Below are 20,750 nucleotides of genomic sequence, written 5' to 3' on the forward strand. Positions count from 1 at the left end.
GCTCTCAGCGAACCTTGCCAGGCATTGCAGGACTCTGAGGTTACTGCCGGCACTCACCATTGGGCTTACAGGCCTTTAACTCCGTTGCTTCAATCACGTGCACCATCAAGCGTCCTATTCCTGAGGTCTTCTGTGAGCGAGCTGGGAATGACAAGTCAGAAATAAATGGATTGGTTGTAACCAGAAAAATGCAATGGATCTGGGGATCCATGAGACCCCACACAGGCACTGGGGCATCCTCCAGAACAGGCTTTGTGCCGGCGTTTGGCGGGGGTAAGAGGGGGATAGGAACTCGGTACCTTGATAAGCCTTTTCACGTTTCTTCTTCTCAGTCTCAATGTACTGCTCTGATGCTGCTTTGATTTTCTGGACCCAGGCAGTACTGCAAAGAGCAATTGAGCGTTGTACCACAGGCAGGGAACTCCTCATCATTGGTGACTTTACCCCAACCTCTTTTGCCATTTTTCCCCCACTGGATTTCAGAGGCATCGCAAGTCAAGTTAATTCAAGGACTAAAGCTACATAGGTTTTGGATTCAGTCTTATGCCACATTTCTATATCAGCCTAAATAAATGAAATTGGAACTGCTGTTTTATTAAAGTCTGCTGGGTCACATCAAAGACTGACAAGGACTGGGGAAAAATTTTATGGGATGTGGGACTTTGCAGTCCTAAGCTATTCTATCCAGCTAGGAGCAGTAGGTGTGAACCTGGATTCCACTGCGAGAGCTGCCACACAAGCAGAACAAAGTGAAAGAAAGCTTGTAATTCAAATGAGAGTCTGAGGAATTTCATGTCCTGACTGGGAGGCTGAACCCTGTTCCGTGAGCTCGGAGCCTCCTGTCTGTTCACTGTAAACAGCCTCAGCCACGTTCAGAAAGGTTCATCTCACACCTGCATTTGCACTACTCACCGCTCGTTAATGTTGTCAGTTTTAAGTGTGTAAACTCTGTCGATGTGCGATATGTGGAAAACTGGCTCATCGCTTGAAGGATCTGTGGGCAATTTCACGAGGACTTCATTAAGGAAGACAGGCTGAAAGGAAAGCAAACATCAGTGTAGCAGTGTCACCCTGGCAGTAAGCAGAAACTTGACAAGAATATTTAAATACACGGTTTTCCTGGAGGAAGTATTGAAGTTGACACAGGAAGAACAGCCGGATGATGATTACCATAAAAGGATGCAACAAAGGACTGAGAAAAAACTACTCTGTCAGTAAGCCCCATGCTGTCCTCCTAGCTTTGGAGCTCTGTGAAAGGGGCAAGACTGTAAGCAGAGATGTAGTGTGGGGCTGGAAATCCTGCCTGTGTAGAGTAATTTTCCAGGATCCCTGTCTGAAAGCAGCCCCAATACTGAACTTTATCTCCCCAGCTCCAAAATGTTGAGTACACTGACCAGTGAGCAGGTGCTATGTGGACACAGAGACTGAAGTTCTAAAAACTTGGCTCATGCCACTGTTTGGAGTCCTAAACAAATGGGAATACTTTATAAAGGCATGAGCACACTGTGCCTTCTGCTTTTTTTTGGCCAACCTCTTTTCAGTGGTTTGTGGGGACAGGACAAGGGGCAATGGCCACAAAATGTATCACAGGAAGTTCCACACCAACATGCGAAAGAACTTCTTCATGGTGAGGGTGACAGAGCACTGGAACAGGCTGCCCAGGGGGTTGTGGAGTCTCCTTCTCTGGAGATATTCAAGGCCCGTCTGGATGCCTACCTGGGCAGCCTGCTCTAAGGAACCTGCTTTGGCGGGGGGTTGGACCCGATGATCTTTCAAGGTCCCTTCCAACCCCTATAACTCTGTGATTCTGTGAAGTATTTTCTTGTGCGTACAAGGACTTTCACAAACTTAAGGCTTCTATTTCTGAACATGGCACTTAGCTCCTCAGCAGCAGTGTAGACACAATACTATTTCTGCTCCTTCAGCACAAAGTGGAAGGAAGCGTTCATTCAGCCAAGACAAAGAAGCCCATCCTTTTCAGGGGACTAAACCAAATGACATTTGCATGTTCTGTCTGCCAGTACACGCCTGTATGACAGCAAAAGGTCAGACAGACAGGGCCAGACGGTGAATCCCGGCAGACAAAACAGCATTCCTCAGGAGCAGCGAGGTCCCACCGTATCAATGTGACCACAGGGCATCTTATCTCACTCACCATTTTGTACATTTTGAACTGGGAGTTGGATTTGGGGCTGAACAGTTTATCAGAGCCAGAAGAGACAAATTGTTTCACCATGTAGGTAAGCAGCAGGAAGTCGTTGAAAAGGAAGCCGTACAGCTCCTTGCTGCTCTTCGCCTTGTAGAGCTTGCCACTGTGCAGGAGTTTCCGTGGTCCCAAGCAGTTCGTGAGGGAATTGAAAACTGGTTGCTACGAGAGAAAAAAATCCGTTAGCAGCAGCAAGTTAACACAGGCATCAGTCCCTGCTCCTCCTCGAAGACTGCTCAAACTGCTCAAAATCCTCTTCTCTTTTGAAAAATGAAGGTAGAGTTAAGAAGAGCCCACAGAGTCACGAGTTGTTCTGTTCATTTAGCTGTCTAAATGGTGTTAGTTTTATGCTGGTAAACGGAGGGTTCTCTACTGCCAAAATCGGGCACAAACAATGGGGGCTCATTGTATTACGGCTGCAAGCAGAATTTAATAAAAGCTTCTCTGCCAAGAGATCAACAGTGGATCATGTTCCAATAACGGATACGTGCAAGCGCTCCCATTTCACCCCCATGTCCCTTCCAAAATGAACAGCAAAAGCCCGTCCCGCACAGCGCAGCGGTGCAGCTACCTCAGCAAGACCTTCGCACTGGACATGGGACTGGATCCATTCCAGCCTGTCCGAGTTCTCCTTCTCACGCACCCCTTCGTTAACCTGAGAACACAGCTCCTCCGCACGCTCCAAGGCAAGCTTGAGGTTACTGTGGTCTGGGTGATTTTCTGGAGTATTCTCTAGAATCTGGTGCAGAAAAAACGGGAGAAACCAAGACAAAAAGAGATATAAGCAAAGGAACTATTTCTCCTCACTCTCAGAGAAATCCCTGTAAAGGAATAATGCTTTTTTACTCTTGCTTTAGAGACCAAAATCAAAAGCATTCTCCTCCAAGGCTTCACTTCGGGTACTCACACTCTTTATAAGCAGAGGATAACGTGTTATTCTTTGCATCGGCTTCAGGAGGAAACTGGAGAGGGGCATTCCTTTGCAGCGAGGGTCCAGGGCGAGTTTCTAGGGTGCGATCCAGAGATTTAACAGAGACATTGCATTACTCATCAAGGAACAGTTCCTCCACTGCACTCAAAATAGTCTGATCAGATTTATTTTTTTCAGGCATTCCAAGAAATCTTAGATTTTTAGGTTAACAAACAGCACAGTTCACCTGCGTCTAGAACAAACAGGAAAGCCGGCGCTGTCATTGTGCTCAGGTGCTTTGCCAGAATAAGCTGTGGCATCATTGTTCACGTGGAGTCCTGACATTCAAAACCATTCTAGCTTTTATTTTGACATAACATGCCCCACTCAGGTTGAAAAAACAAACCACAAAGCAATGAAAGAACCAAAAGCCTGATGTCAAAGGTTCTAGCATTTCTCCTTTAAAACCTCCTTTTTCTCTCTTCAAAGCCCCGGCATCAGCTGCAACACGGCAGCAATTATTTATGTCTCTATTTTTTACACTGCAGCCCCACCATTCAGACACCCTGCACACACCCCACTGGTTTGCAAGTTGCATGATGTGTTTGGGACAGCAGCTTTCTTGTTGTAACTCTGCAGACTCCTTTGACCACATATATTTTGGGAAGGTACTGGCACTGGCACTTTGTAAGGTTAACCAGTACACTGAAGGAACGAGTGGCAGAAAGGCAAATGGAGTAATGCACTCACTAAAGACATACAAAAAGCACACACTGTGTTATTCATGGAAGGTTCTTGCCTATTTTTGCACGATTTTGCTTCTCTGGGTTATTTCAATCTGGTTGCTGCTGGTTAGACAGGTTTCTGTCGTTGAGGAAAGGAGAAGGTACGAAAGCTGCTGAACAAGATACCTTTAAGTAGTCTTTGAAATCAGCATCTTCATCAGTTTTCTGCTGCAGCAACGAAGCCCCGTTAAGCTGGCAGCTGCAGAACCGAATGTAGGCCTGCATGTGGGAGAGTTCTGCTGCCAGGATGTCCCCAATCATCTGCACGGGCATTTTTTCCCCTCCTGTTTTCTTACGCACTCGCAAGGCTCTGAAGAGAAAAGAAATCACCATCCAACATTGCTGCAAGGCCTAAATCAAAATTCTTACAACATGCATCTGCGAAAGGACGCGAGCCTCAGAAGTTCAGGCTGCAGGAAGTTCAGCGTGGCCTGAAAGATGCCCGACAGGGTCTGTGTGACCGAGACACTCCTTTGAGGTTTCCGGGACAACTGCTATCAGTTGCTGTGTTCAAGCACCATCCCACTACAATACATTGTTAGCCACTTGGTCTCTCCAAAGATTATTTTTAGAGAACAGAAGGTGGCTTTGCAGAAAGCTGGGGAGAACACCTCCCATGCTCACTGTTTTCTGCAGGGCTCTGTTTCTAAGATACTACAGTAAATGTGCATTGGTTCTTGCTGTTTATTCCTGCCTCTCTCTTGTAACAGTTTGTTCTTTCTGAGATGCTCTGAATGCCTTTAGCTGTTCTGAATGCACACATACACAGCAAATAATCAGCAAGGACAGAAATATTTAGTGTAAAACCAGAAACGTCCTGAGGGAAGGAATAAGAGGATAAAGGGGAAGAAGAAAACATAAAAGGTTAAGTGAATTCTTACTTTACAAGACAAAAATGTAAGTACTCACTTCAGTAACTTTGTATTTGACATGATGAGTTCCTTCCAGTTAACAAAGATCAGCCCCATTTCCCCTTCCGTGAGACAGCCTGAATCAGCCATTGGTTTCTGGAAAACCTGTGGTCAAAAAAATCATACAGGTGAGCAATTCTCCAGAGACAAAACCACCCAGTCTCCTCTCATTTAGATTAGCAGCGATTTTGCTTTTTTATGAATGCTCAGCGTCCAACATCTCCACAGAAGTTAAAAGCAATTCCTCTCCGGCTCTTGTGACAGCCATGCCTGTTTTTCCTACTCGTGTGATCTCATTTTGACAGTGGCATCACCACTGGTGAAGCTGGGACAAGCGCTGACCCGCAGGCTGACCATGCAGCCAAAGAGCATTCCTGCGATTCCAGAGTCAAACGCTGCACAAACTGCACTCACACATCGCACCTGTCCCATGCCCAAAGCGGTCGCAGTTAACTAGTACGTAGAGCTACCCCTTCCTTCAGGGACCCTCTGCGTAATACCTCTGGATACCAGAACACCTGTGTAATTCACTCTATTTTAAGGTTTAACACTTCACCGGTTACTTTATGTAGAAAGACCAAGTTAGACTCCCAAGACCTTCCAATGATGGCCAGTTAGTGTCCCACCTAGCAAGGCAGTCCTGCTTCTAGAAATAAAGTCAGAGACAAAGGCAGACGATCAACTTTTACAGTACTTACAGAGTTTGTCATGAGCCTGTGCAGCTTTGCCAGACAACCCATCAACCTTTGCCCATCATCTTTACACTGAGCATTGCCCCAGACTCTTAAGAACAGGGTTTGGAAAATCCTACAATCCTTGTAAAGCAATGTCTTTCACAACGTGACTTTTATCCTGTCGGATGACCGCGTAACGTTCTCTAGAAAAGGAGGTGTTCACACAGCATCACTTTCTTCTTTTAGCATTTCCCACTGCCTAAGGATCTCTTTTACTGCTGCTATTCTGTAGGACCAAGGTGGTGTTTTTCCAACCACGTTTTCACGTGCAGGATATCTCACCTCTAAGACAAGCTGAAGGTCGTCCATATACCTTTCTTCCGTCTGGATGAGTTCGTGAATGTAGCCCTGTCTTTTCCTCTCTATGGGTTGCATAGTATCAAGGCTTTGAAGATCAGCACACCCTACAAGAAGCAAGCCAGGAGTTTAGACCCCACTCAAGCCATCAGATCTGATGATTTAACAAAGTTGCATGTTGCATCAACATACACCAGCCCACGACTCAGACTGTACACACAGATCTTCTTTTTTGGGTTTCAATAGCTAGGAAACCACGGTGTAGTGATTGGCCCCCTCCCCTCTTTGTGCCAGTTTTCAGTCTGTCACCTTTTTATTTCTTCAAGCATCCCTTTACGTTGTACTGTGATGCAAATATGAATTCCTGACTTCCTGTAACTCCATTTTTTTTCCCATCTCTTCTCTTTTTCTGCAATTCTGTTTTCAAAACTGTGATTTCTCTTACCTTACACAATGTCTGTTGTGAGACGAAGTCATCCAGAACGTGTCTGGTATTAGTTCATGACATTACACCTTTAATCTCCACCCCATTTCTAAAACACGCTGCCTTGGTTATTAATTTACTCTACAAACCACCAGCATAAGTTTGCAAACATATAATGCAAAATTTATAGTTGCACAAACCTCAGAGTTGCACAACTTTTTTCTAGTTTAGAAACCAAATGAGCCAGGGATACGTTGAATTATTTTTATGCATTAAGTATAAATAATAAAAATCATGCAGAGGAACACAGAGAAATCCAATGACACAAAACCCAAGTTTTCTGGGCTAACATGCAGACCCTACAGCTTCATTCTTTCTCTCTTCATTGCACATGTTAGTAAACACGACAGCAGTGCTTGAAATTTAGTAACTGAAATGAAAACTGGTGAAAACAAAGTCAAAGTGGTGAATATATTTAGACGGGTAAAGGAGAGTATGTGAAGTTGAACTGATCCATCTGTTGGCCATCGCGTGCTAGCAGATTACTGCAATGTAACGGGGGGAAAAAAAGAACCAATCACAGAGTATTTAAGGATATATATCTCTCATTTGATGTGGCTGCATCAGATTTGGATGAAATCTAAACTGGATTATGTAGAATAACAGAAAGAACGTTGCAGCAACTCTTTTAGACCAGGCATTTCTACAGGAACGACAACTCTGACAGTTTACAGGTATGGAGAAAGGCAGCGCGACCTACAGCCCCAAGGGTGTCTCCCCTGTCACCCTAACGCACCCAGGGCATTAGAATGTGGCTTCATTCTGCTTGCCGCCAATTTATAGACTTGCCTGTGGGAAGACCGCTCTAAACAATGACATGAAAATAAATAAATAATACATTTGTAAAAAAGAAAAGGAAAAAAGGCCAAAAAACGGGGAATATTTGGCTAAACTTGATGTGACGGTGGCCTAATGTGAACTTCCAGATTTGTGTCCTTCCTGTTGGGTTGGCACCAAGCTGCTTGGAAGCAGCAGCATCCTTCAGCAAAAGAGAGGGCCACACTGGAGAAACGCTTGTCAGATGAAGTTTTAGGAAACCATTCAGAGTATTTTAATGGGGAAACCCTTGGGGCAACACAAAGGAGTACAACAGTAAAGACAACAGATAGATTTAAAATGAGGGCTTTTCAGTTCTGCCATGTACCCTCCAGAAGGATCACGAATCTTAAGCTTTCGAACAAGGACTGAAAAAATACTACTTTTTATGAAGGGATCTGGGATTTCAGCTCTTCCAACTGTGGAAAACACTGCTTTCAGACTTAATTATTTCCAAAGTTAAAATCAAGCCAAAATTAGAAGAGATAAGGGAGTAAAGTTATAGATCAAACTGATTCCTATGATCTCATCATCCATGAGTTTTTCCTTTGGTCAACCCGTGCTACTTCTGGATTCTAGTGTCATTCTTTAGCATGTGCAGAACCAAATTTAAGCCCAGCTAAGTGGTTCTGAGTGTTCCTACGACTGAAGTCCTAATTTTAAGCCTGTCACGTCCTTGCACAGTAGCCAGACTTTATTTGCCCAGACTTAGACATTAGATGTCAGCAAGACCACGTGGTTCTTTCTTCTACTGCGAGGTACAGTCCTACAACCAGGGCAGCAAAGGACTGAAGCTCCTGTTGCTGTTTGCTTGTACCACAACTGTCTGAACCACCCACACTCTTGGATTTGTGTCTGTCTCCTGCTAAGTCAAGTTGAAGCAAACTCTGGGAGGCAAAAACGCCTTTTATATGCACCTAAAATAATCTGATTTATAAAGCTCGTTGTCAGGTACAAAATCACAGTTCACTTAATTGGCCCCTGTACTAACCTTGCATTTGGACTGTCAGCTTTTGGGATCACTGGGTGAATGCTCTTCTACACTTACACCAGTCAAAAAGCTCTGGGTTTTGATGGCTCTGATGATAGTGGCATAAAAACACAGCCTGGAATTCATACATCTGATTTTAGAAGGCAAATTTAGGCCTTTGGATCTGAAGGGAAGACAGGTGAATGAGGGAATACAGCGATGTGCCTGACACACTCGCCAACCTTTCTCCAAAGTGGCCGCAGCAACCCCTTGGCTCACTGGTGCAGCAAGGGTGGGCCTGCAGCTCTACCCGCTCTCCTCCCACATTCCTGTTCCCTCCTTTCCCTGCATCACTGCTGGCACTTAGCTGCCTCCCAGCTCACACCCTGGCAGAAAAGGAATCCTGAGGGAGAAAAGGAAAACAGTAGTTTTCTGCTAGTTTAGTAGCCAGGAATGCGCGTGGAAGCAAGAGGACCGCCCTTTTTTTGGCAGCAGAAAGCTGTTGCCTTGGCTTCTGCCTTGCGAAGCTTCGTCCCAAGCTCCCCATACAGCTCGTAAAAGCAGCGGCACTTTTGGAGAGCCTGCGGAGGGGAACACAGCTGCCCACGCTGCGGGCTGACCTCGCTCTGCTGACTGGATAAGAAGTTTACGTTACCTTTGGAGGGCGATCCAGCCTGCCTCGTCCACCGAGAGCAGCGCCAGGCTGTTCAAAGAAGCCTCCCTCCCTCCTGAGAATGACGTCTAGCGAAGCCAGTGGTGCCAGGCTGGTACCTTTGAAATTTGGGACATACCAACAGAGCGATGCCTACCACGGCTGTGGCACCTTTCGTGTTAAATCCTGCTCTCCAAGATGTGGAAGCAGCTGTCTCGCAGGGGCAGGGGAGAACAAGCTGGAGAGTTTATAAACAGGAAATCCCAGTCTCTAAACTTATGTTTAATATTACACTTCCCTCTCCAAATATACCTGAACAAGAAATACTTTCTTGCTACTAACTTAGTTAACCCTGCTTGGAAAGCTAGAGTTTCACAGTCAAAAGATGTTCTATCCTGCATGAGATTCAAACACTTGAAAACCAGGGGCAGAGGGGACCTTTCAAATTACCGACATATTCTGGACTTGAGGTAAGTTCTAGGGGAAGAATGACACTTTCTGAAAAAATCCTTCTGTGAAAGACAGATGAACAAGATCTATCACCATTTCAAAAAAATATATCATTTTTTTCCTTTGTTCAAAAAGGGGAAGTGAATTTAAATTCTTTAAGTAAAGCCACTTACAAAGAATTGAGGTAAAAACCAGACAGTCACAAAGCTCTCAAAGGCACCCAGATTTGCCTAGGCACCACATGCTTTGCCCGCTTCCCCAACAAAGCTGCCCACTCAATGAATAATGAAAAAACACATTTAAAAAATGACAGCTTCGGAAAGACATCTTGAGCCTCAAACATGAGCTCAAGCACCTTCCCTGAAGGATCTGTCTATACCTAAGCAAGCCCAGAGACATCACAGCCAGGTCATTTAGTGAGGACAATTTAGAGGCAGATGTGGCCTACTTTAATAAACTCTGTTTGTAGGGAGATAGCTTGGATTAAGATTTGTGGATTTTTTGGTTTTGAGGGTTTGTTTTTTAGCTCAAACCAGTTGATAAGGTTGGATAAAGCAGATAAGGCTTTTGTTTTTTGTGTTAACCTGCCTCTGTTTTCCAAGGCTACTGTAGAAAGAGCACATCTCAGCATGGAGCAGCATTATAGGAGCCCCTTCACTACAGCCAGAGAACAGACTGATGGTGTCGGGGAACATCTCTCACTCCCAGCTCTGCTGGCACACCGAGAGGCTATTCGGTTTGCAGCGTACTCCTGTCACTGCCTGTAGCTGTCAGTAGCCTCTGTGCCTCCTGGAACCTGTGAAAGGAACTAATCCAGCAAATTTGAAAAGGTTGGTTTCCATCAGGCCCCAGGAAACATAATCAGAGTTGTATCCAACCTCCCCTAATCACTATGTGCAGTTTACTCTCTCCACTACAAAAGAAGAAATTAATGATTCAATGTGCAAGAGGTAAAAAGCACAACTAAGTTGCTGTGTCACAGACCCAGGTAACATAATGCTTGTCCCAACTATTCAGACAGGAAAAAAAACCTCCCCAGGTGAACAAAAAAACCACAACAGACAAACTAGATCCTTTTATGCGTCCCTTTAATAAAGTACATTTGCATAGTTATCTTACAACTTTGTTTGAAAACAAAGATGAACAATTGCCTCATGCTAAGCACAGCCTGCGTTTGCATGTCTGAACAACCATCCCCACACGTTAATACTCTAGCTTGAAGAGAACAACAAAAGGTAATTTTAAGGCAGCACACACCATTAAGTAGCAGTTTATTAGTTCATTACATCGAAGTAGCATTACCCTGCAGCAGCTCCCAACACGACTACAGGCCAAGGTTCGCCAGCGTTCCTACGAGCAGACTTATGTACAGGTGTTTTACCCCGACCCCAAAGCATCACACGGGGATACGATCTGACAAAGCACTGAGGTGGGACACATGGTCATCGACTGGTAGGACATGTTTTGACTGTTAGCGTGTAACTTTGTGGTGGAGCTTTATGCCTCCTGTGCTCCTAACTACAACACTAGTAAGGACGACGTTAGCGCAGCGCTCTGCTTTCACACTGACTACTCACACACCCAGACCTGCACCGGGTCTCGGTGGTCGCACAAGACTTTCCTGCACAGATCTAATCGCTGAGCAGAAACTCAGCTTTGGAAATCAAGCTTTGAAAACTAAGCTTTTGTAGGTTTTGATGCAAACCAGACAATTACAAAATTAGGAAGCGCTTCAGTCCTTGTTCTTGTGCACTTAGAGCATTGTTTGCATTCTCACCCCCAGTTACACAACGGCCCCCATTCTCTGCTGGCCCGTAGGAAACGGCATTAAGCCAGTGCTATGCTGCAGGCAATGTCATATTTTGTTTCGGTTTTAACATCTTGTGGCTCTGAGCAACACTTAGACTCTCAGGCCTTCAGGGAGGACTGTCAATTCAAGAAATATCCCTAGCCTTCACCCTGTCCTTAGCTGAACTGTCTTCACCCAAATCCAGGATGAGCACTTCAACGCCAGTTTTACTTGGCTGGCTGGGACAATACTTGAACCTCACTCCAGGGTCATTTATCAATGACAGAGCGGGTTACACACAATCAGCAAAGACTGGACACTTTAAAATCAAAAAATCTGATTTAAATACAGCTTCCATTAGCTGCACCTCTTTGCTGATAGAGATTATTTTAAAATCCCGCAGTACATACATCCTCAGCATAGCCTTTCCTACTGACAGCCTGATACAGCTGTGCGATTCTTTCTGCACCAGCACGTGACAGGAGAGCAGAGCTCTCAGGTGATTGTGCTTGACCTGTATTAGGCAGACTTCTGAAAAGAGAAATACCAATGGCAGGGACATTATCTCTTTCAATCAGCATTATTATTAAATCTATTATTATTATTACCATTGTCATTACAGAATTTAGACCATACTCAAGTAACACTGAAATATCAGAAGGTAACTGTGAAAGCCCAAAATGCTTCATCATAATACTCATCAGTTCAAACTGAGGGGCAGCTGTTGCAATAATTAGTAACACTCATATCTACATACCCAACGACAGGGCTACTTGTGTGAAACTGTACTTGATGCTACCCTAATCTCCAACTGTACCATTAAAATTGGGTAGAATGACAGTTGTTTTTGGAAAGTGCCACGATATTATTTTGTAAATCATCCCAGATAGGATGTGAAATTGTTTTTCTTTTTCCAAAATCAATGAGTAGCAATTCGGCATTCCAGGAAAACTGACATTGAACATTTGGGATGTCAGCTTAGCTTAAATCCCACAGGTTCACAGTGCCTCTTAGAAATGGGATAATTCATAAGATCACCTAATTCTCAGACTAACACGAGTGTCTGACTGCTTGACGCCACTGGTGTAGCACAACAAAGTTTGGTCTGCGTTAAACAGACCTTCAAAACCAGAAATTAAGAGAAGGCAATTCAGAGTGATTAGCATATTTTAGCAGAAATATTTAAAAATGTAGTTTCAAAAGGAAAACGAGTCAGCTAGAATACTGGAGAAATTATCTAGCACATTATTTGCCTACAATAACATTTCATTCTATGACAAAATACTGGTTTAGACAAAATACATCCAGAATAAAAATCCATTTGTAGTTTTATGTAGGCACATTGCTGTAGTCTGTATTGCACAAAAGATATACCTCTGACTTAAAGGGCACATATACATCATTTGATAAAGTATATTAAATATGTAACATTCCGCTTTTTCTATAGAAATTTCGGAGAAAGGCTTTTAAATCTCTGCAATTTGACTAACCTTTTCCTGATAGTACCTTCACAACATTCATATATATATAAATATAGTAAACATACAGTGGTTTGTAAACATTTCTGATTGCATAAGTGACCTTTACTGTTTTGTTACCAAGTTCAGGAAACCTACTAAATTAAATACTGTGTTGACTAGATCTCTCCTGTTGTTACAGGATCAAAGAACTATTTCATCAGATGGGTAGTCTGCTATTGATTGATTAATCCTTTCATTGAAAGGGATATCAGGCTTATAGTCCTGAAGTCCCATTTCCTCTCTCTCCCCATCCTAATAAAACGTGGGCACCTTTACTGCATTGTATCGCTAGCGTGCCGTAACTGTACCTTCAAGGAGCACTTTGTAGATGAGGAATATAGGTCCATTTTTAAACCAAAATTCTCTGCCTTCAGCTCCAGGTGTCTGTTAGTGTTTCTCTTCTGACAACAACTCTTTACCAAGGCTGCCTATGTATTAGGCTGCTATTTATTTACCAAATAGAGAGCAGCAGCTTTCAGCTGGTACTTTAAGTCACTGAAGACTGTAGCAAGATAAAAACACCACTCAGTATCGTAACTATTTAATGAAAAAAAGGAGCAGGGCAAGGGTCTAGTAGCACAGAGGCTGTACAAGTACTTACTGCACTAACTAGTACACATTCACTATCTGCTAAAACTGAATCAAGGAAGGAGGTTGTTTAGGGGTACAACTTATCAAGCCAAAACAACCTGAATTCCTGCTATAGGACTACTGTGAAGGAAGAAAAAAAAAAAGCATCTTCCATTCTATGCTTAATATTTCTTCCCCAGTAAAAAGGGTATTAAAGGCTGGACTGCACCAGATCTAAATCTTAGATCGTGTAGCATGTTTGTAATCACAGTGACCACCAGCAGTACAGACAGGTAGGGTTTAGTTTCTGGATGAGCCTTATGGGCTGTCATTTTAAAAGCTCAATATGTAGAAGATTAAATCAAATCCATTAGAACAGTAATCAGCGAACATTTTAATTCTGCAAAGTATGTACATTACAACATTAAAAGAACACAACTGCCCATTCAAAACAGCTCAGATAAACTGTGCAAATAGTGGGTCTTTGTGTGTCTGCAATCCCACCATGCAAATGATAACTTGATATGCATGCTAATGATCTAGGATTATCAATGCCAAAGAAAAATGCTAAAGGAAACAAGAATGAACAGCAGTGAAAGCCACACAAAGACCCACTATCCTTTCTCCTTTTACAAATCAACTGTAAATGTTATAAGAAAACCCACAAAAACCTAATTTCTTGACTGGATCTAACATTCAAACGAAGCAAAAGGATTGTTTCAGAGATTTTTGAGCAGGGCTGGCCACCCTGCCTCCACGCTACAGTCAAACTTGGATAGTGGGTCTCTGAGGTGCTTTCACACTGGAAGACAACATTGGGTCCTAAAAAAAACAAAAAAAAATGAAGGATAAAATGAACATAAATTTGAAGAGTGAAACATATGAGTTCTATGGACAGACAGAACAACACCACAAAGGTCAGAAAGGAATGGCTAACACTCAGCTTTCTGAAAACAGGCATAACGTGCTTCTACTCTTGCAATTTGATATTTATAAACACACCCAGCGTTAAGTACTTTCGACCAGCCATCACTGACTCAAAACCACTGCAGTTGACTCACTTTTCTTCTCAAGGAAGACTTCTGTTATGTAGATTTAACACACAAGGTCAAGCCCTAGGTTATTTTTAAAAGGCAATGGCAAAATTCCCTGAGATTTCAACAAAGCCAGGATTTCTCCTGAAAAACTTGTAATAAGGCATTAGAAAAGCAAATAGAAAGTCAACTTGTAAAGAAAAGCCTCAGTGCTATTCATATCGGCACACAAAAATTAACCTGTTCAGCTCTGTTCAAAGCCTGAAATGACCTAAAACCTTGTCTCTGGTAAGTATTTGCCCAGGAAGTCCCCCACCACTTCACATTCCCGTCAGAAACCAAGGGCTCTACATGGTCTACAAGAGGCACTGCTGCGTCAGGGCAAAGGCAGAGGTAGTGCACATCCTGTGGGAGGAGTGGTGCAGGCCTCAGGCGTTCAACCTGGAAGCTTTAACAAACCTGATCGACTTACCAATTCTTTTTAGAAACACTAAACAACAGCATAACTATACCTTAAGGGACTGATTTCCTATTTGCTCCCTGGTAAAAGGGATAAATGTTCTGGAGCTGTTGAACTAAATCTTAGAATACGTTCTTAGCCTTCATGTGTTAAGAAGTGAACGTAGACCTGCAACATGCAATACTTCAAAGCCAGTGGTATCACAACCCCTTACTTCATAGCCGAAAAGAGAAGTTACTGCGCAGGAACGCTGAGTGCTTCCAGAGCATTGTCCATCTACAGGCACAGAAACGCACCTGCCCCAAGTATGTCGGTGCACAAGTTGGTTTTTCGGTGCAAACACCCTTGAAAATGAGTCAGCTTCACTAATTAGACAATGGTGAACAGAAATTATGATCTTTCATGCATAGAAATAAGCTTCTGGAAAGACAGAAGTTGGTGAAAGGACAGGACTTGCCTCATTTCTCTAACGTGTCTCATGTACAAGTAAGGCTCAGGGAGGGAAAAATTAGGTAGATCCACTGGTATTACTAAAACCACGAAGTGCGTTGCTAAGGAAATTCACGCTGTTGTCATACGCATGTCAAGAGCAGTCTAGGGAGAAAGAATCTGTTGTTCCCAGTGCTTCCAGTCTAACCCTCTTTGCCCAAGGCCACTGCACTGACAGAAGGTACAGCAGTGAGATTTCGGGGGGGAAGGAGGTGCTCGTCAAGCAGCGGGGACTACCTGGAGCTCAGGTCTAAGCACCAGAAGGAATAATTTAGATGCCTGAGGAGCTTCAGCAGCACTGGCCTATGGAAAGGAAAAAGAGTGGACAGAAACAGGAACTATGCATGCATTAAAGCAGAAAGAACTGGTACATTTCAGTTCGATGAAATAGAAATCTCAGAGACACCTCAGGTAAGAGGAGCTCCACTTATGCTCTGCACACGGAGCACAGGCAGGTCTACCCGGCTGAGTTTTCCATCTCTCAGCAAGAATGTCTCTGAGAGAACAAGCAGATCTCTGATACAAAAGACATCCAGCAACTAACTATGCAAATGTAGCTGGACCACTTGTCTTGCCTCCATCTGAGGTGGATGAGGGGAGAAAGTCGCAGCTAAAGAAAATACAAGGAAAAGGCTCAGACTGGTCCCATGGACAAGACGACAAACTGAAAAAGCCAATATGTAAGAAGGGAACAAGTTCCTAAACCCAACTGTTTAAAGCAGATGAAGATTGTCTCAAGTGACAGAATTATCTCCAGATCAGACCAGGCCATCAGAAAGAGCTGTCAGGTGGTCAGCGCTCCCCACCTGCACCCCCTGGGAAGAGCAGGAGGAAAGCCTGGTAGACGCACCACACAGATACTGGCAACACACAAAAGATCTGACCCTCAATGGATGAGCGAGCACTCGAAGAAAAGAAAATAACAGATATTCCTGTAAGTAAATCTATAGCTATTCATGTTTTAAAACTTTCTGCACGTATTTATTTGCATCAGGATGATTTGGGGGCAAACATTAGAATAAGAGCTATTAAAATGTCATTAAAACCTGAGTAGCTCTAACCATCACCAACGTCACTGAGAGCAAGACTCTCAGTGCTTTCTGTTCTGCAATTACCAAGACCTGGTTTGTATTAAGAGACCTGCTTACAGAACTGTGATATCCTTTTTTTTTCTTTTTTCTTGCAGACACCCCATGCCAGAGTGTACAGCTACAATGACAAGAAGAGTCATCCTGTCGGCATAGCTTATTCTGCTCAGAAAGCTATTTAAGCAACCGAAGAGAAGAATCATCTTGCTGAGCCAAGTTACTGCGTTGCTAGGGAAGTTTGCCATTACAGTTTTAAGTAAAAAAATCCAGGAAAGGCTCTGGGTACAAAGGTGGCCCATATAACGGAGTTTAGATTTGAGGGAAAAGTAGAATTTTCGTAAGCTACAAACCTATCTGAGTAAATCCTATCTGCCTGCTCCCGTTCACATATGATTACATTTGACTGTCTAGAAGAGACAGTAAGAAAAATTGGTATTTGTCAACAAAAGCATTACAATACTTAGGTTAAGAATTCTTTAACATATGAGAATACATTTTAAAAATTATACTGCTTTTTATCATATGTCTAAACTGGTCCCTAGAAGACCAAAGAAACACTTCAGTGGGATAGTTCCTTACCAATTTGTCAAGAACACCAGTAATAATTTCTGCACTACGTTTAAGTATAAGCATAAAAAAATTTTTAAAATATCCAAGGAAGTTTGAAAGTTCGGTCAGTACATATTTAATTCTTTCTGTGGTTATTGAATGGTAGTGCTAGCTTACTGCTACCACAGCTTACTAGCTCAGACTTCACCCCATGTGGAAGCAGCCCAGCTGACGTGAGCCATCACAGAAATCTGTGTAATGGTGTTTGCCTGATGCTGCACTTAAGCCATGCTGGTTTTGAGAGGGGTCTAGACAGAATACTGCTGTTTTTTTCCTGATGTTTCCAGATGCACTCATTTTAACATTACACAAGAGTGACAAATTCTGGCACAAAACTGATTCACGAGTTGGCTTATTTGAAATACTCAGAGAATTTTTTGTTTAGATTTTCAACACATTCTTCATTCATCAATAGGCAAGTTTTCTTAATTAAGCATCAGCAGATCTGCTTCATAGACAAGACGACAACAACTTCTCAGAGAAACAGAACTGTAACAGCCAAGTACAGATGAGATCTGCTTTTTGCTGACTGCGACTGGCTGGCCTTGTCCATATACTTTCAAAGGACAACTCTCTTCACACAGCCACAATTTGATGTGGCTGGAAATATTTTTAATCCTCAACATTGAAGTCTGAGAAAGAGTCTAATGACTTAACAAAAAACGAGAAAGATTATCACATCAAACGTTCCCATTAACCTTAATTTCATTGCCTGTCTGGATTTAGTCTATACTATTTCTTCCAAATTGAGATTTTGTCTACATGAAAAGAGAAAAAAACAGAGGAATATTTCAGTCATTTAGATACGCCTAATCAAAAGTACATTAGGTTCAATCTAAATGCAGAAGTTTTTGACATCTCAGCCACAGCAGTCAAAAGCATTTAAAATAAAACAAACAAAAACCCAACACATCAATGTGTTACCAAAAATGTTAGCACAGATGTAATTTAACTAAAAACCTCAAGAATGGTGCAACATTGTAGTTTGACCAGGTACTATAGCAAGCTACAGAGGGAAAATATTTCATCTTTCCAATCAAAGTTGTACCTCCAGTTTGGGAATTCTTCTCTAACAATACAGCTAAGCTAATCAAATTTAAGTCCTACAGACTAGCTTTTAACCAGACTCAAGCAGACTTCCAGATGCACCTCTTTATATTGTGAAAAATACAAATGATGCTTAGGGAAAAACAGAAAGTGAAGGGAGGAGGCTTGGCACGTGAAAGGATCAACTTTTAGACCAAACCCAAGCGGTCTCCCAAAGCCACTAATATCACAGGCTGATCAAAAGTTGATTTAATCACAGTGCCCCAGGATGAAAAGCCAGGTGAGTAAGAACAGAGGTAATTTTCTCCGTGGAGAGGGGACAAAACAACAACAAAAAAAAACAACAGAAAGGTGGGCAGGGGACCAGAAACATTTACTACGTTTGTGTGCAAAATTTGCTATGTTTGTGGTGGTTTTTTTTAATCCATTCTGTGGTTATTTTTACTGATTTGATAAATAGTTTAAATGTAAGTTAAAGTTGACTACAGGAGACACTTTTTTCATATTTTATAAAACTTGATGAAGTTCTACAATCGAGCATAATATACATGCACTGACCCCCAGTCAGTGTAAGTTATCAAACATCAGCATCTTTAATGGAAGGTAATCACCTATCAAATCTAATATTTTAGCTCACCCTTGCACCCTTACTGTTACACGCTGGCTGGTTGGTAATGTGATGGTTGTTTGTAGGTTAAATAGAAAAGTATTTAAAGCACTTAGAACTATAGTAAGGTATTTAAAGAAAGACTTTTTAAAATACCAATAAGTTCAGTCAATGCATGGAACTCTAAATTCCAAACACAAAGCAAAAGAAGAGCAACGCACTTTTGAAATAAAGTAACAAAATGCTTTTTTAAGAAAAATGTTGCTTACACTGCTGACTTGGATCAGAATCTGTGGTCATCTTCACGTAGTTTGAGGGGAAGAGACCTGTCACACCACTGATTTCTCCTTGCCACCAGTCAGCATCGTCTTTGCTCAGTACGTTAATTAGCTGCCCTTTGGAGAAACTGAGCTCGTCTTCATTGTTTGCCATGTAATCATACATTGCTATCACTTGACACACTATTAAGAAAAACCAAAGTTAGCAGAATGCTGTTACACAAGTATTATTTTTTCAGTATTCTACACAGTCACAGGAAACAAACAACAATGTCACATAAACTGTTACATAAGAAACACACCAGACATGATCTTATCTTGATGCGGAACTGTTCTCCCTTTTCTTTTACTCAGATTTTGAACTGGGCCAGGCAGAAATATTTACGTTGATTTTAGATATCTATCTATGCACTTGTATAGCAAATTATTTCCATTAGAAATAGGATCTAATGACCTTCTAAACATTTAAAATATAATCAAGTATACTACTCTCTCTTCCACTGGCTCAGCAGGGAAGGTGAGTTTGATTATCTTACAGCTGATACTTGTGAGAAAAATGCAGCAAAGGAAGAGGAAACACACATTAGCTAATCACGAACTACAAACGTAGTCAAAGGGAAGTTTTGTCCAGTAATACCCAGGAAGCTGTTGTATAAGCGAGTCATAGCTGCGGAGAGCAGCACAATTTAGGCATGCAGAACCACAAAAACTACTTTTCTGTGAAATAATCTCATTTGTAGCCAGCCATCCAAATGAAAAAAACTAGTGGAAATTGCAGCTCAGTCTCCCTTCTTAGAAAGAAGGGTATGTATTATTCTAAGGTGTTTGCCAATGATTGCTAATATTCTGTAAGATTGTTGCTGGCATTTGGCCAAAAGGAGTTTCCAAACAAGAAGAGTTAACTCTTCAGGGCATTCAGAAAAATTAAGAAGCTTTTCTGTAGAAGAGGGACTGCTGATCCTCATAGATTTCTGGATATAAATGTCATTGTATGACTGAGATTTTCTGTTGTAAGGTAGGTGGCTAAGTACCAGCCACGGCAGGGGCCCCACGAAGAACTGTTTTGATTAAGAAGCCATGAGATTTTGCCTCTCATGGTCAGAGATAATATCTGAATGCACATGTCTGTCAAAAGACCCAGGTTCTGACTAGGACTTTACCTTCCACAGTGATGCACAGTAAGGTAAGGCCATTAAATATACTACTGAGCTAGCGATGTAATTCAGATTAGTATCTGAACAACCAAAGCAGTTATATGAAATACTTTAAGTGAAATATAAATAAAATCTTTTTCTTTTTTTTTTTTTTTTTGTCACCTGTGGGAGCAGCAGATGTCGTTCGCTCACTGCTTGGACCCAGTAATTTCACATGACTGGCAGGGAACCATCCTTTCTGTCTCTTTTTCCCTCTTGCCTGTAAACATTTAAATGGTTATTACACAAGAAACCAAATAGTCTATAGACTGGAAAAACGCAACAAATATGTCACACAGCTTTACCTACTAAAGAGAGAAAAAGTTGGTCTTCCAACACCAATTAAACACCAAACATCTCAGAAGGTAAATTCTAGCTAGAGGATGAACCAGCCCAATTCAATAAAACTGCATCCTGATATGCTCTGGCAAATGTGTACATTCAAGGTTAATGAATTAATTTTTAATCGCAGTTAATGATTTCAGTGCACAATTTCAAGGAAGGGCTGAATATTTCCTCTATGAAAATTGCACTTACGTATCAAATATAGTTTCTAATGAGATACTACAACTTTCTAACCAGCTTTCAAAACACTACTTGTTTGTTTTTTCAAATAAAACCAAAGATCACCTCATTACTGTTCACTGAATCAGAATTATGTTTCCTTCAATTAATTACCTGGAGCTCTCCTTGCCACCATCCACTAGCATTTTTCTTCAGAATAAGTATTAGCTGTCCTGGAGCGAGACTAAGCTGTTCAGATCCTGAGGCAGCATAGGCAGTAGTAACCTGAGCGATTTCTGAAAAGACAATATATTAATTGCATTTGTTATCTTTTCCGTTACAATAAG

General features: G+C 42.1%; 1 protein-coding gene across 10 annotated transcripts in view; it reads right to left on the minus strand.

The window, feature by feature from the left end:
- The window catches only part of ITSN2 (intersectin 2), an 81,208-nt gene that overhangs the window by 3,226 nt on the left and 57,232 nt on the right, over positions 1-20,750 (minus strand). For 9 of the 10 annotated variants that reach the window (XM_066995027.1, XM_066995026.1, XM_066995021.1 and 6 more), the window contains 12 exons: positions 20,578-20,699; positions 20,023-20,119; positions 18,698-18,889; positions 5,829-5,950; positions 4,811-4,917; positions 4,028-4,211; positions 3,114-3,212; positions 2,778-2,945; positions 2,156-2,368; positions 913-1,034; positions 300-382; positions 58-141 (listed from right to left, as the gene is read on the minus strand). In XM_066995027.1, the coding sequence (XP_066851128.1) occupies positions 58-141; positions 300-382; positions 913-1,034; positions 2,156-2,368; positions 2,778-2,945; positions 3,114-3,212; positions 4,028-4,211; positions 4,811-4,917; positions 5,829-5,950; positions 18,698-18,889; positions 20,023-20,119; positions 20,578-20,699 (1,593 nt within the window). Of the gene's footprint in view, positions 1-57; positions 142-299; positions 383-912; positions 1,035-2,155; positions 2,369-2,777; positions 2,946-3,113; positions 3,213-4,027; positions 4,212-4,810; positions 4,918-5,828; positions 5,951-10,286; positions 13,917-18,697; positions 18,890-20,022; positions 20,120-20,577; positions 20,700-20,750 lie in introns of those variants that run through there. The other variant, XM_066995028.1, reaches the window with a different exon arrangement.

The sequence above is a fragment of the Anser cygnoides genome, chromosome 3 (genome assembly GCF_040182565.1).
Source record: "Anser cygnoides isolate HZ-2024a breed goose chromosome 3, Taihu_goose_T2T_genome, whole genome shotgun sequence".
Classification (NCBI taxonomy): Eukaryota; Metazoa; Chordata; class Aves; order Anseriformes; family Anatidae; genus Anser; species Anser cygnoides.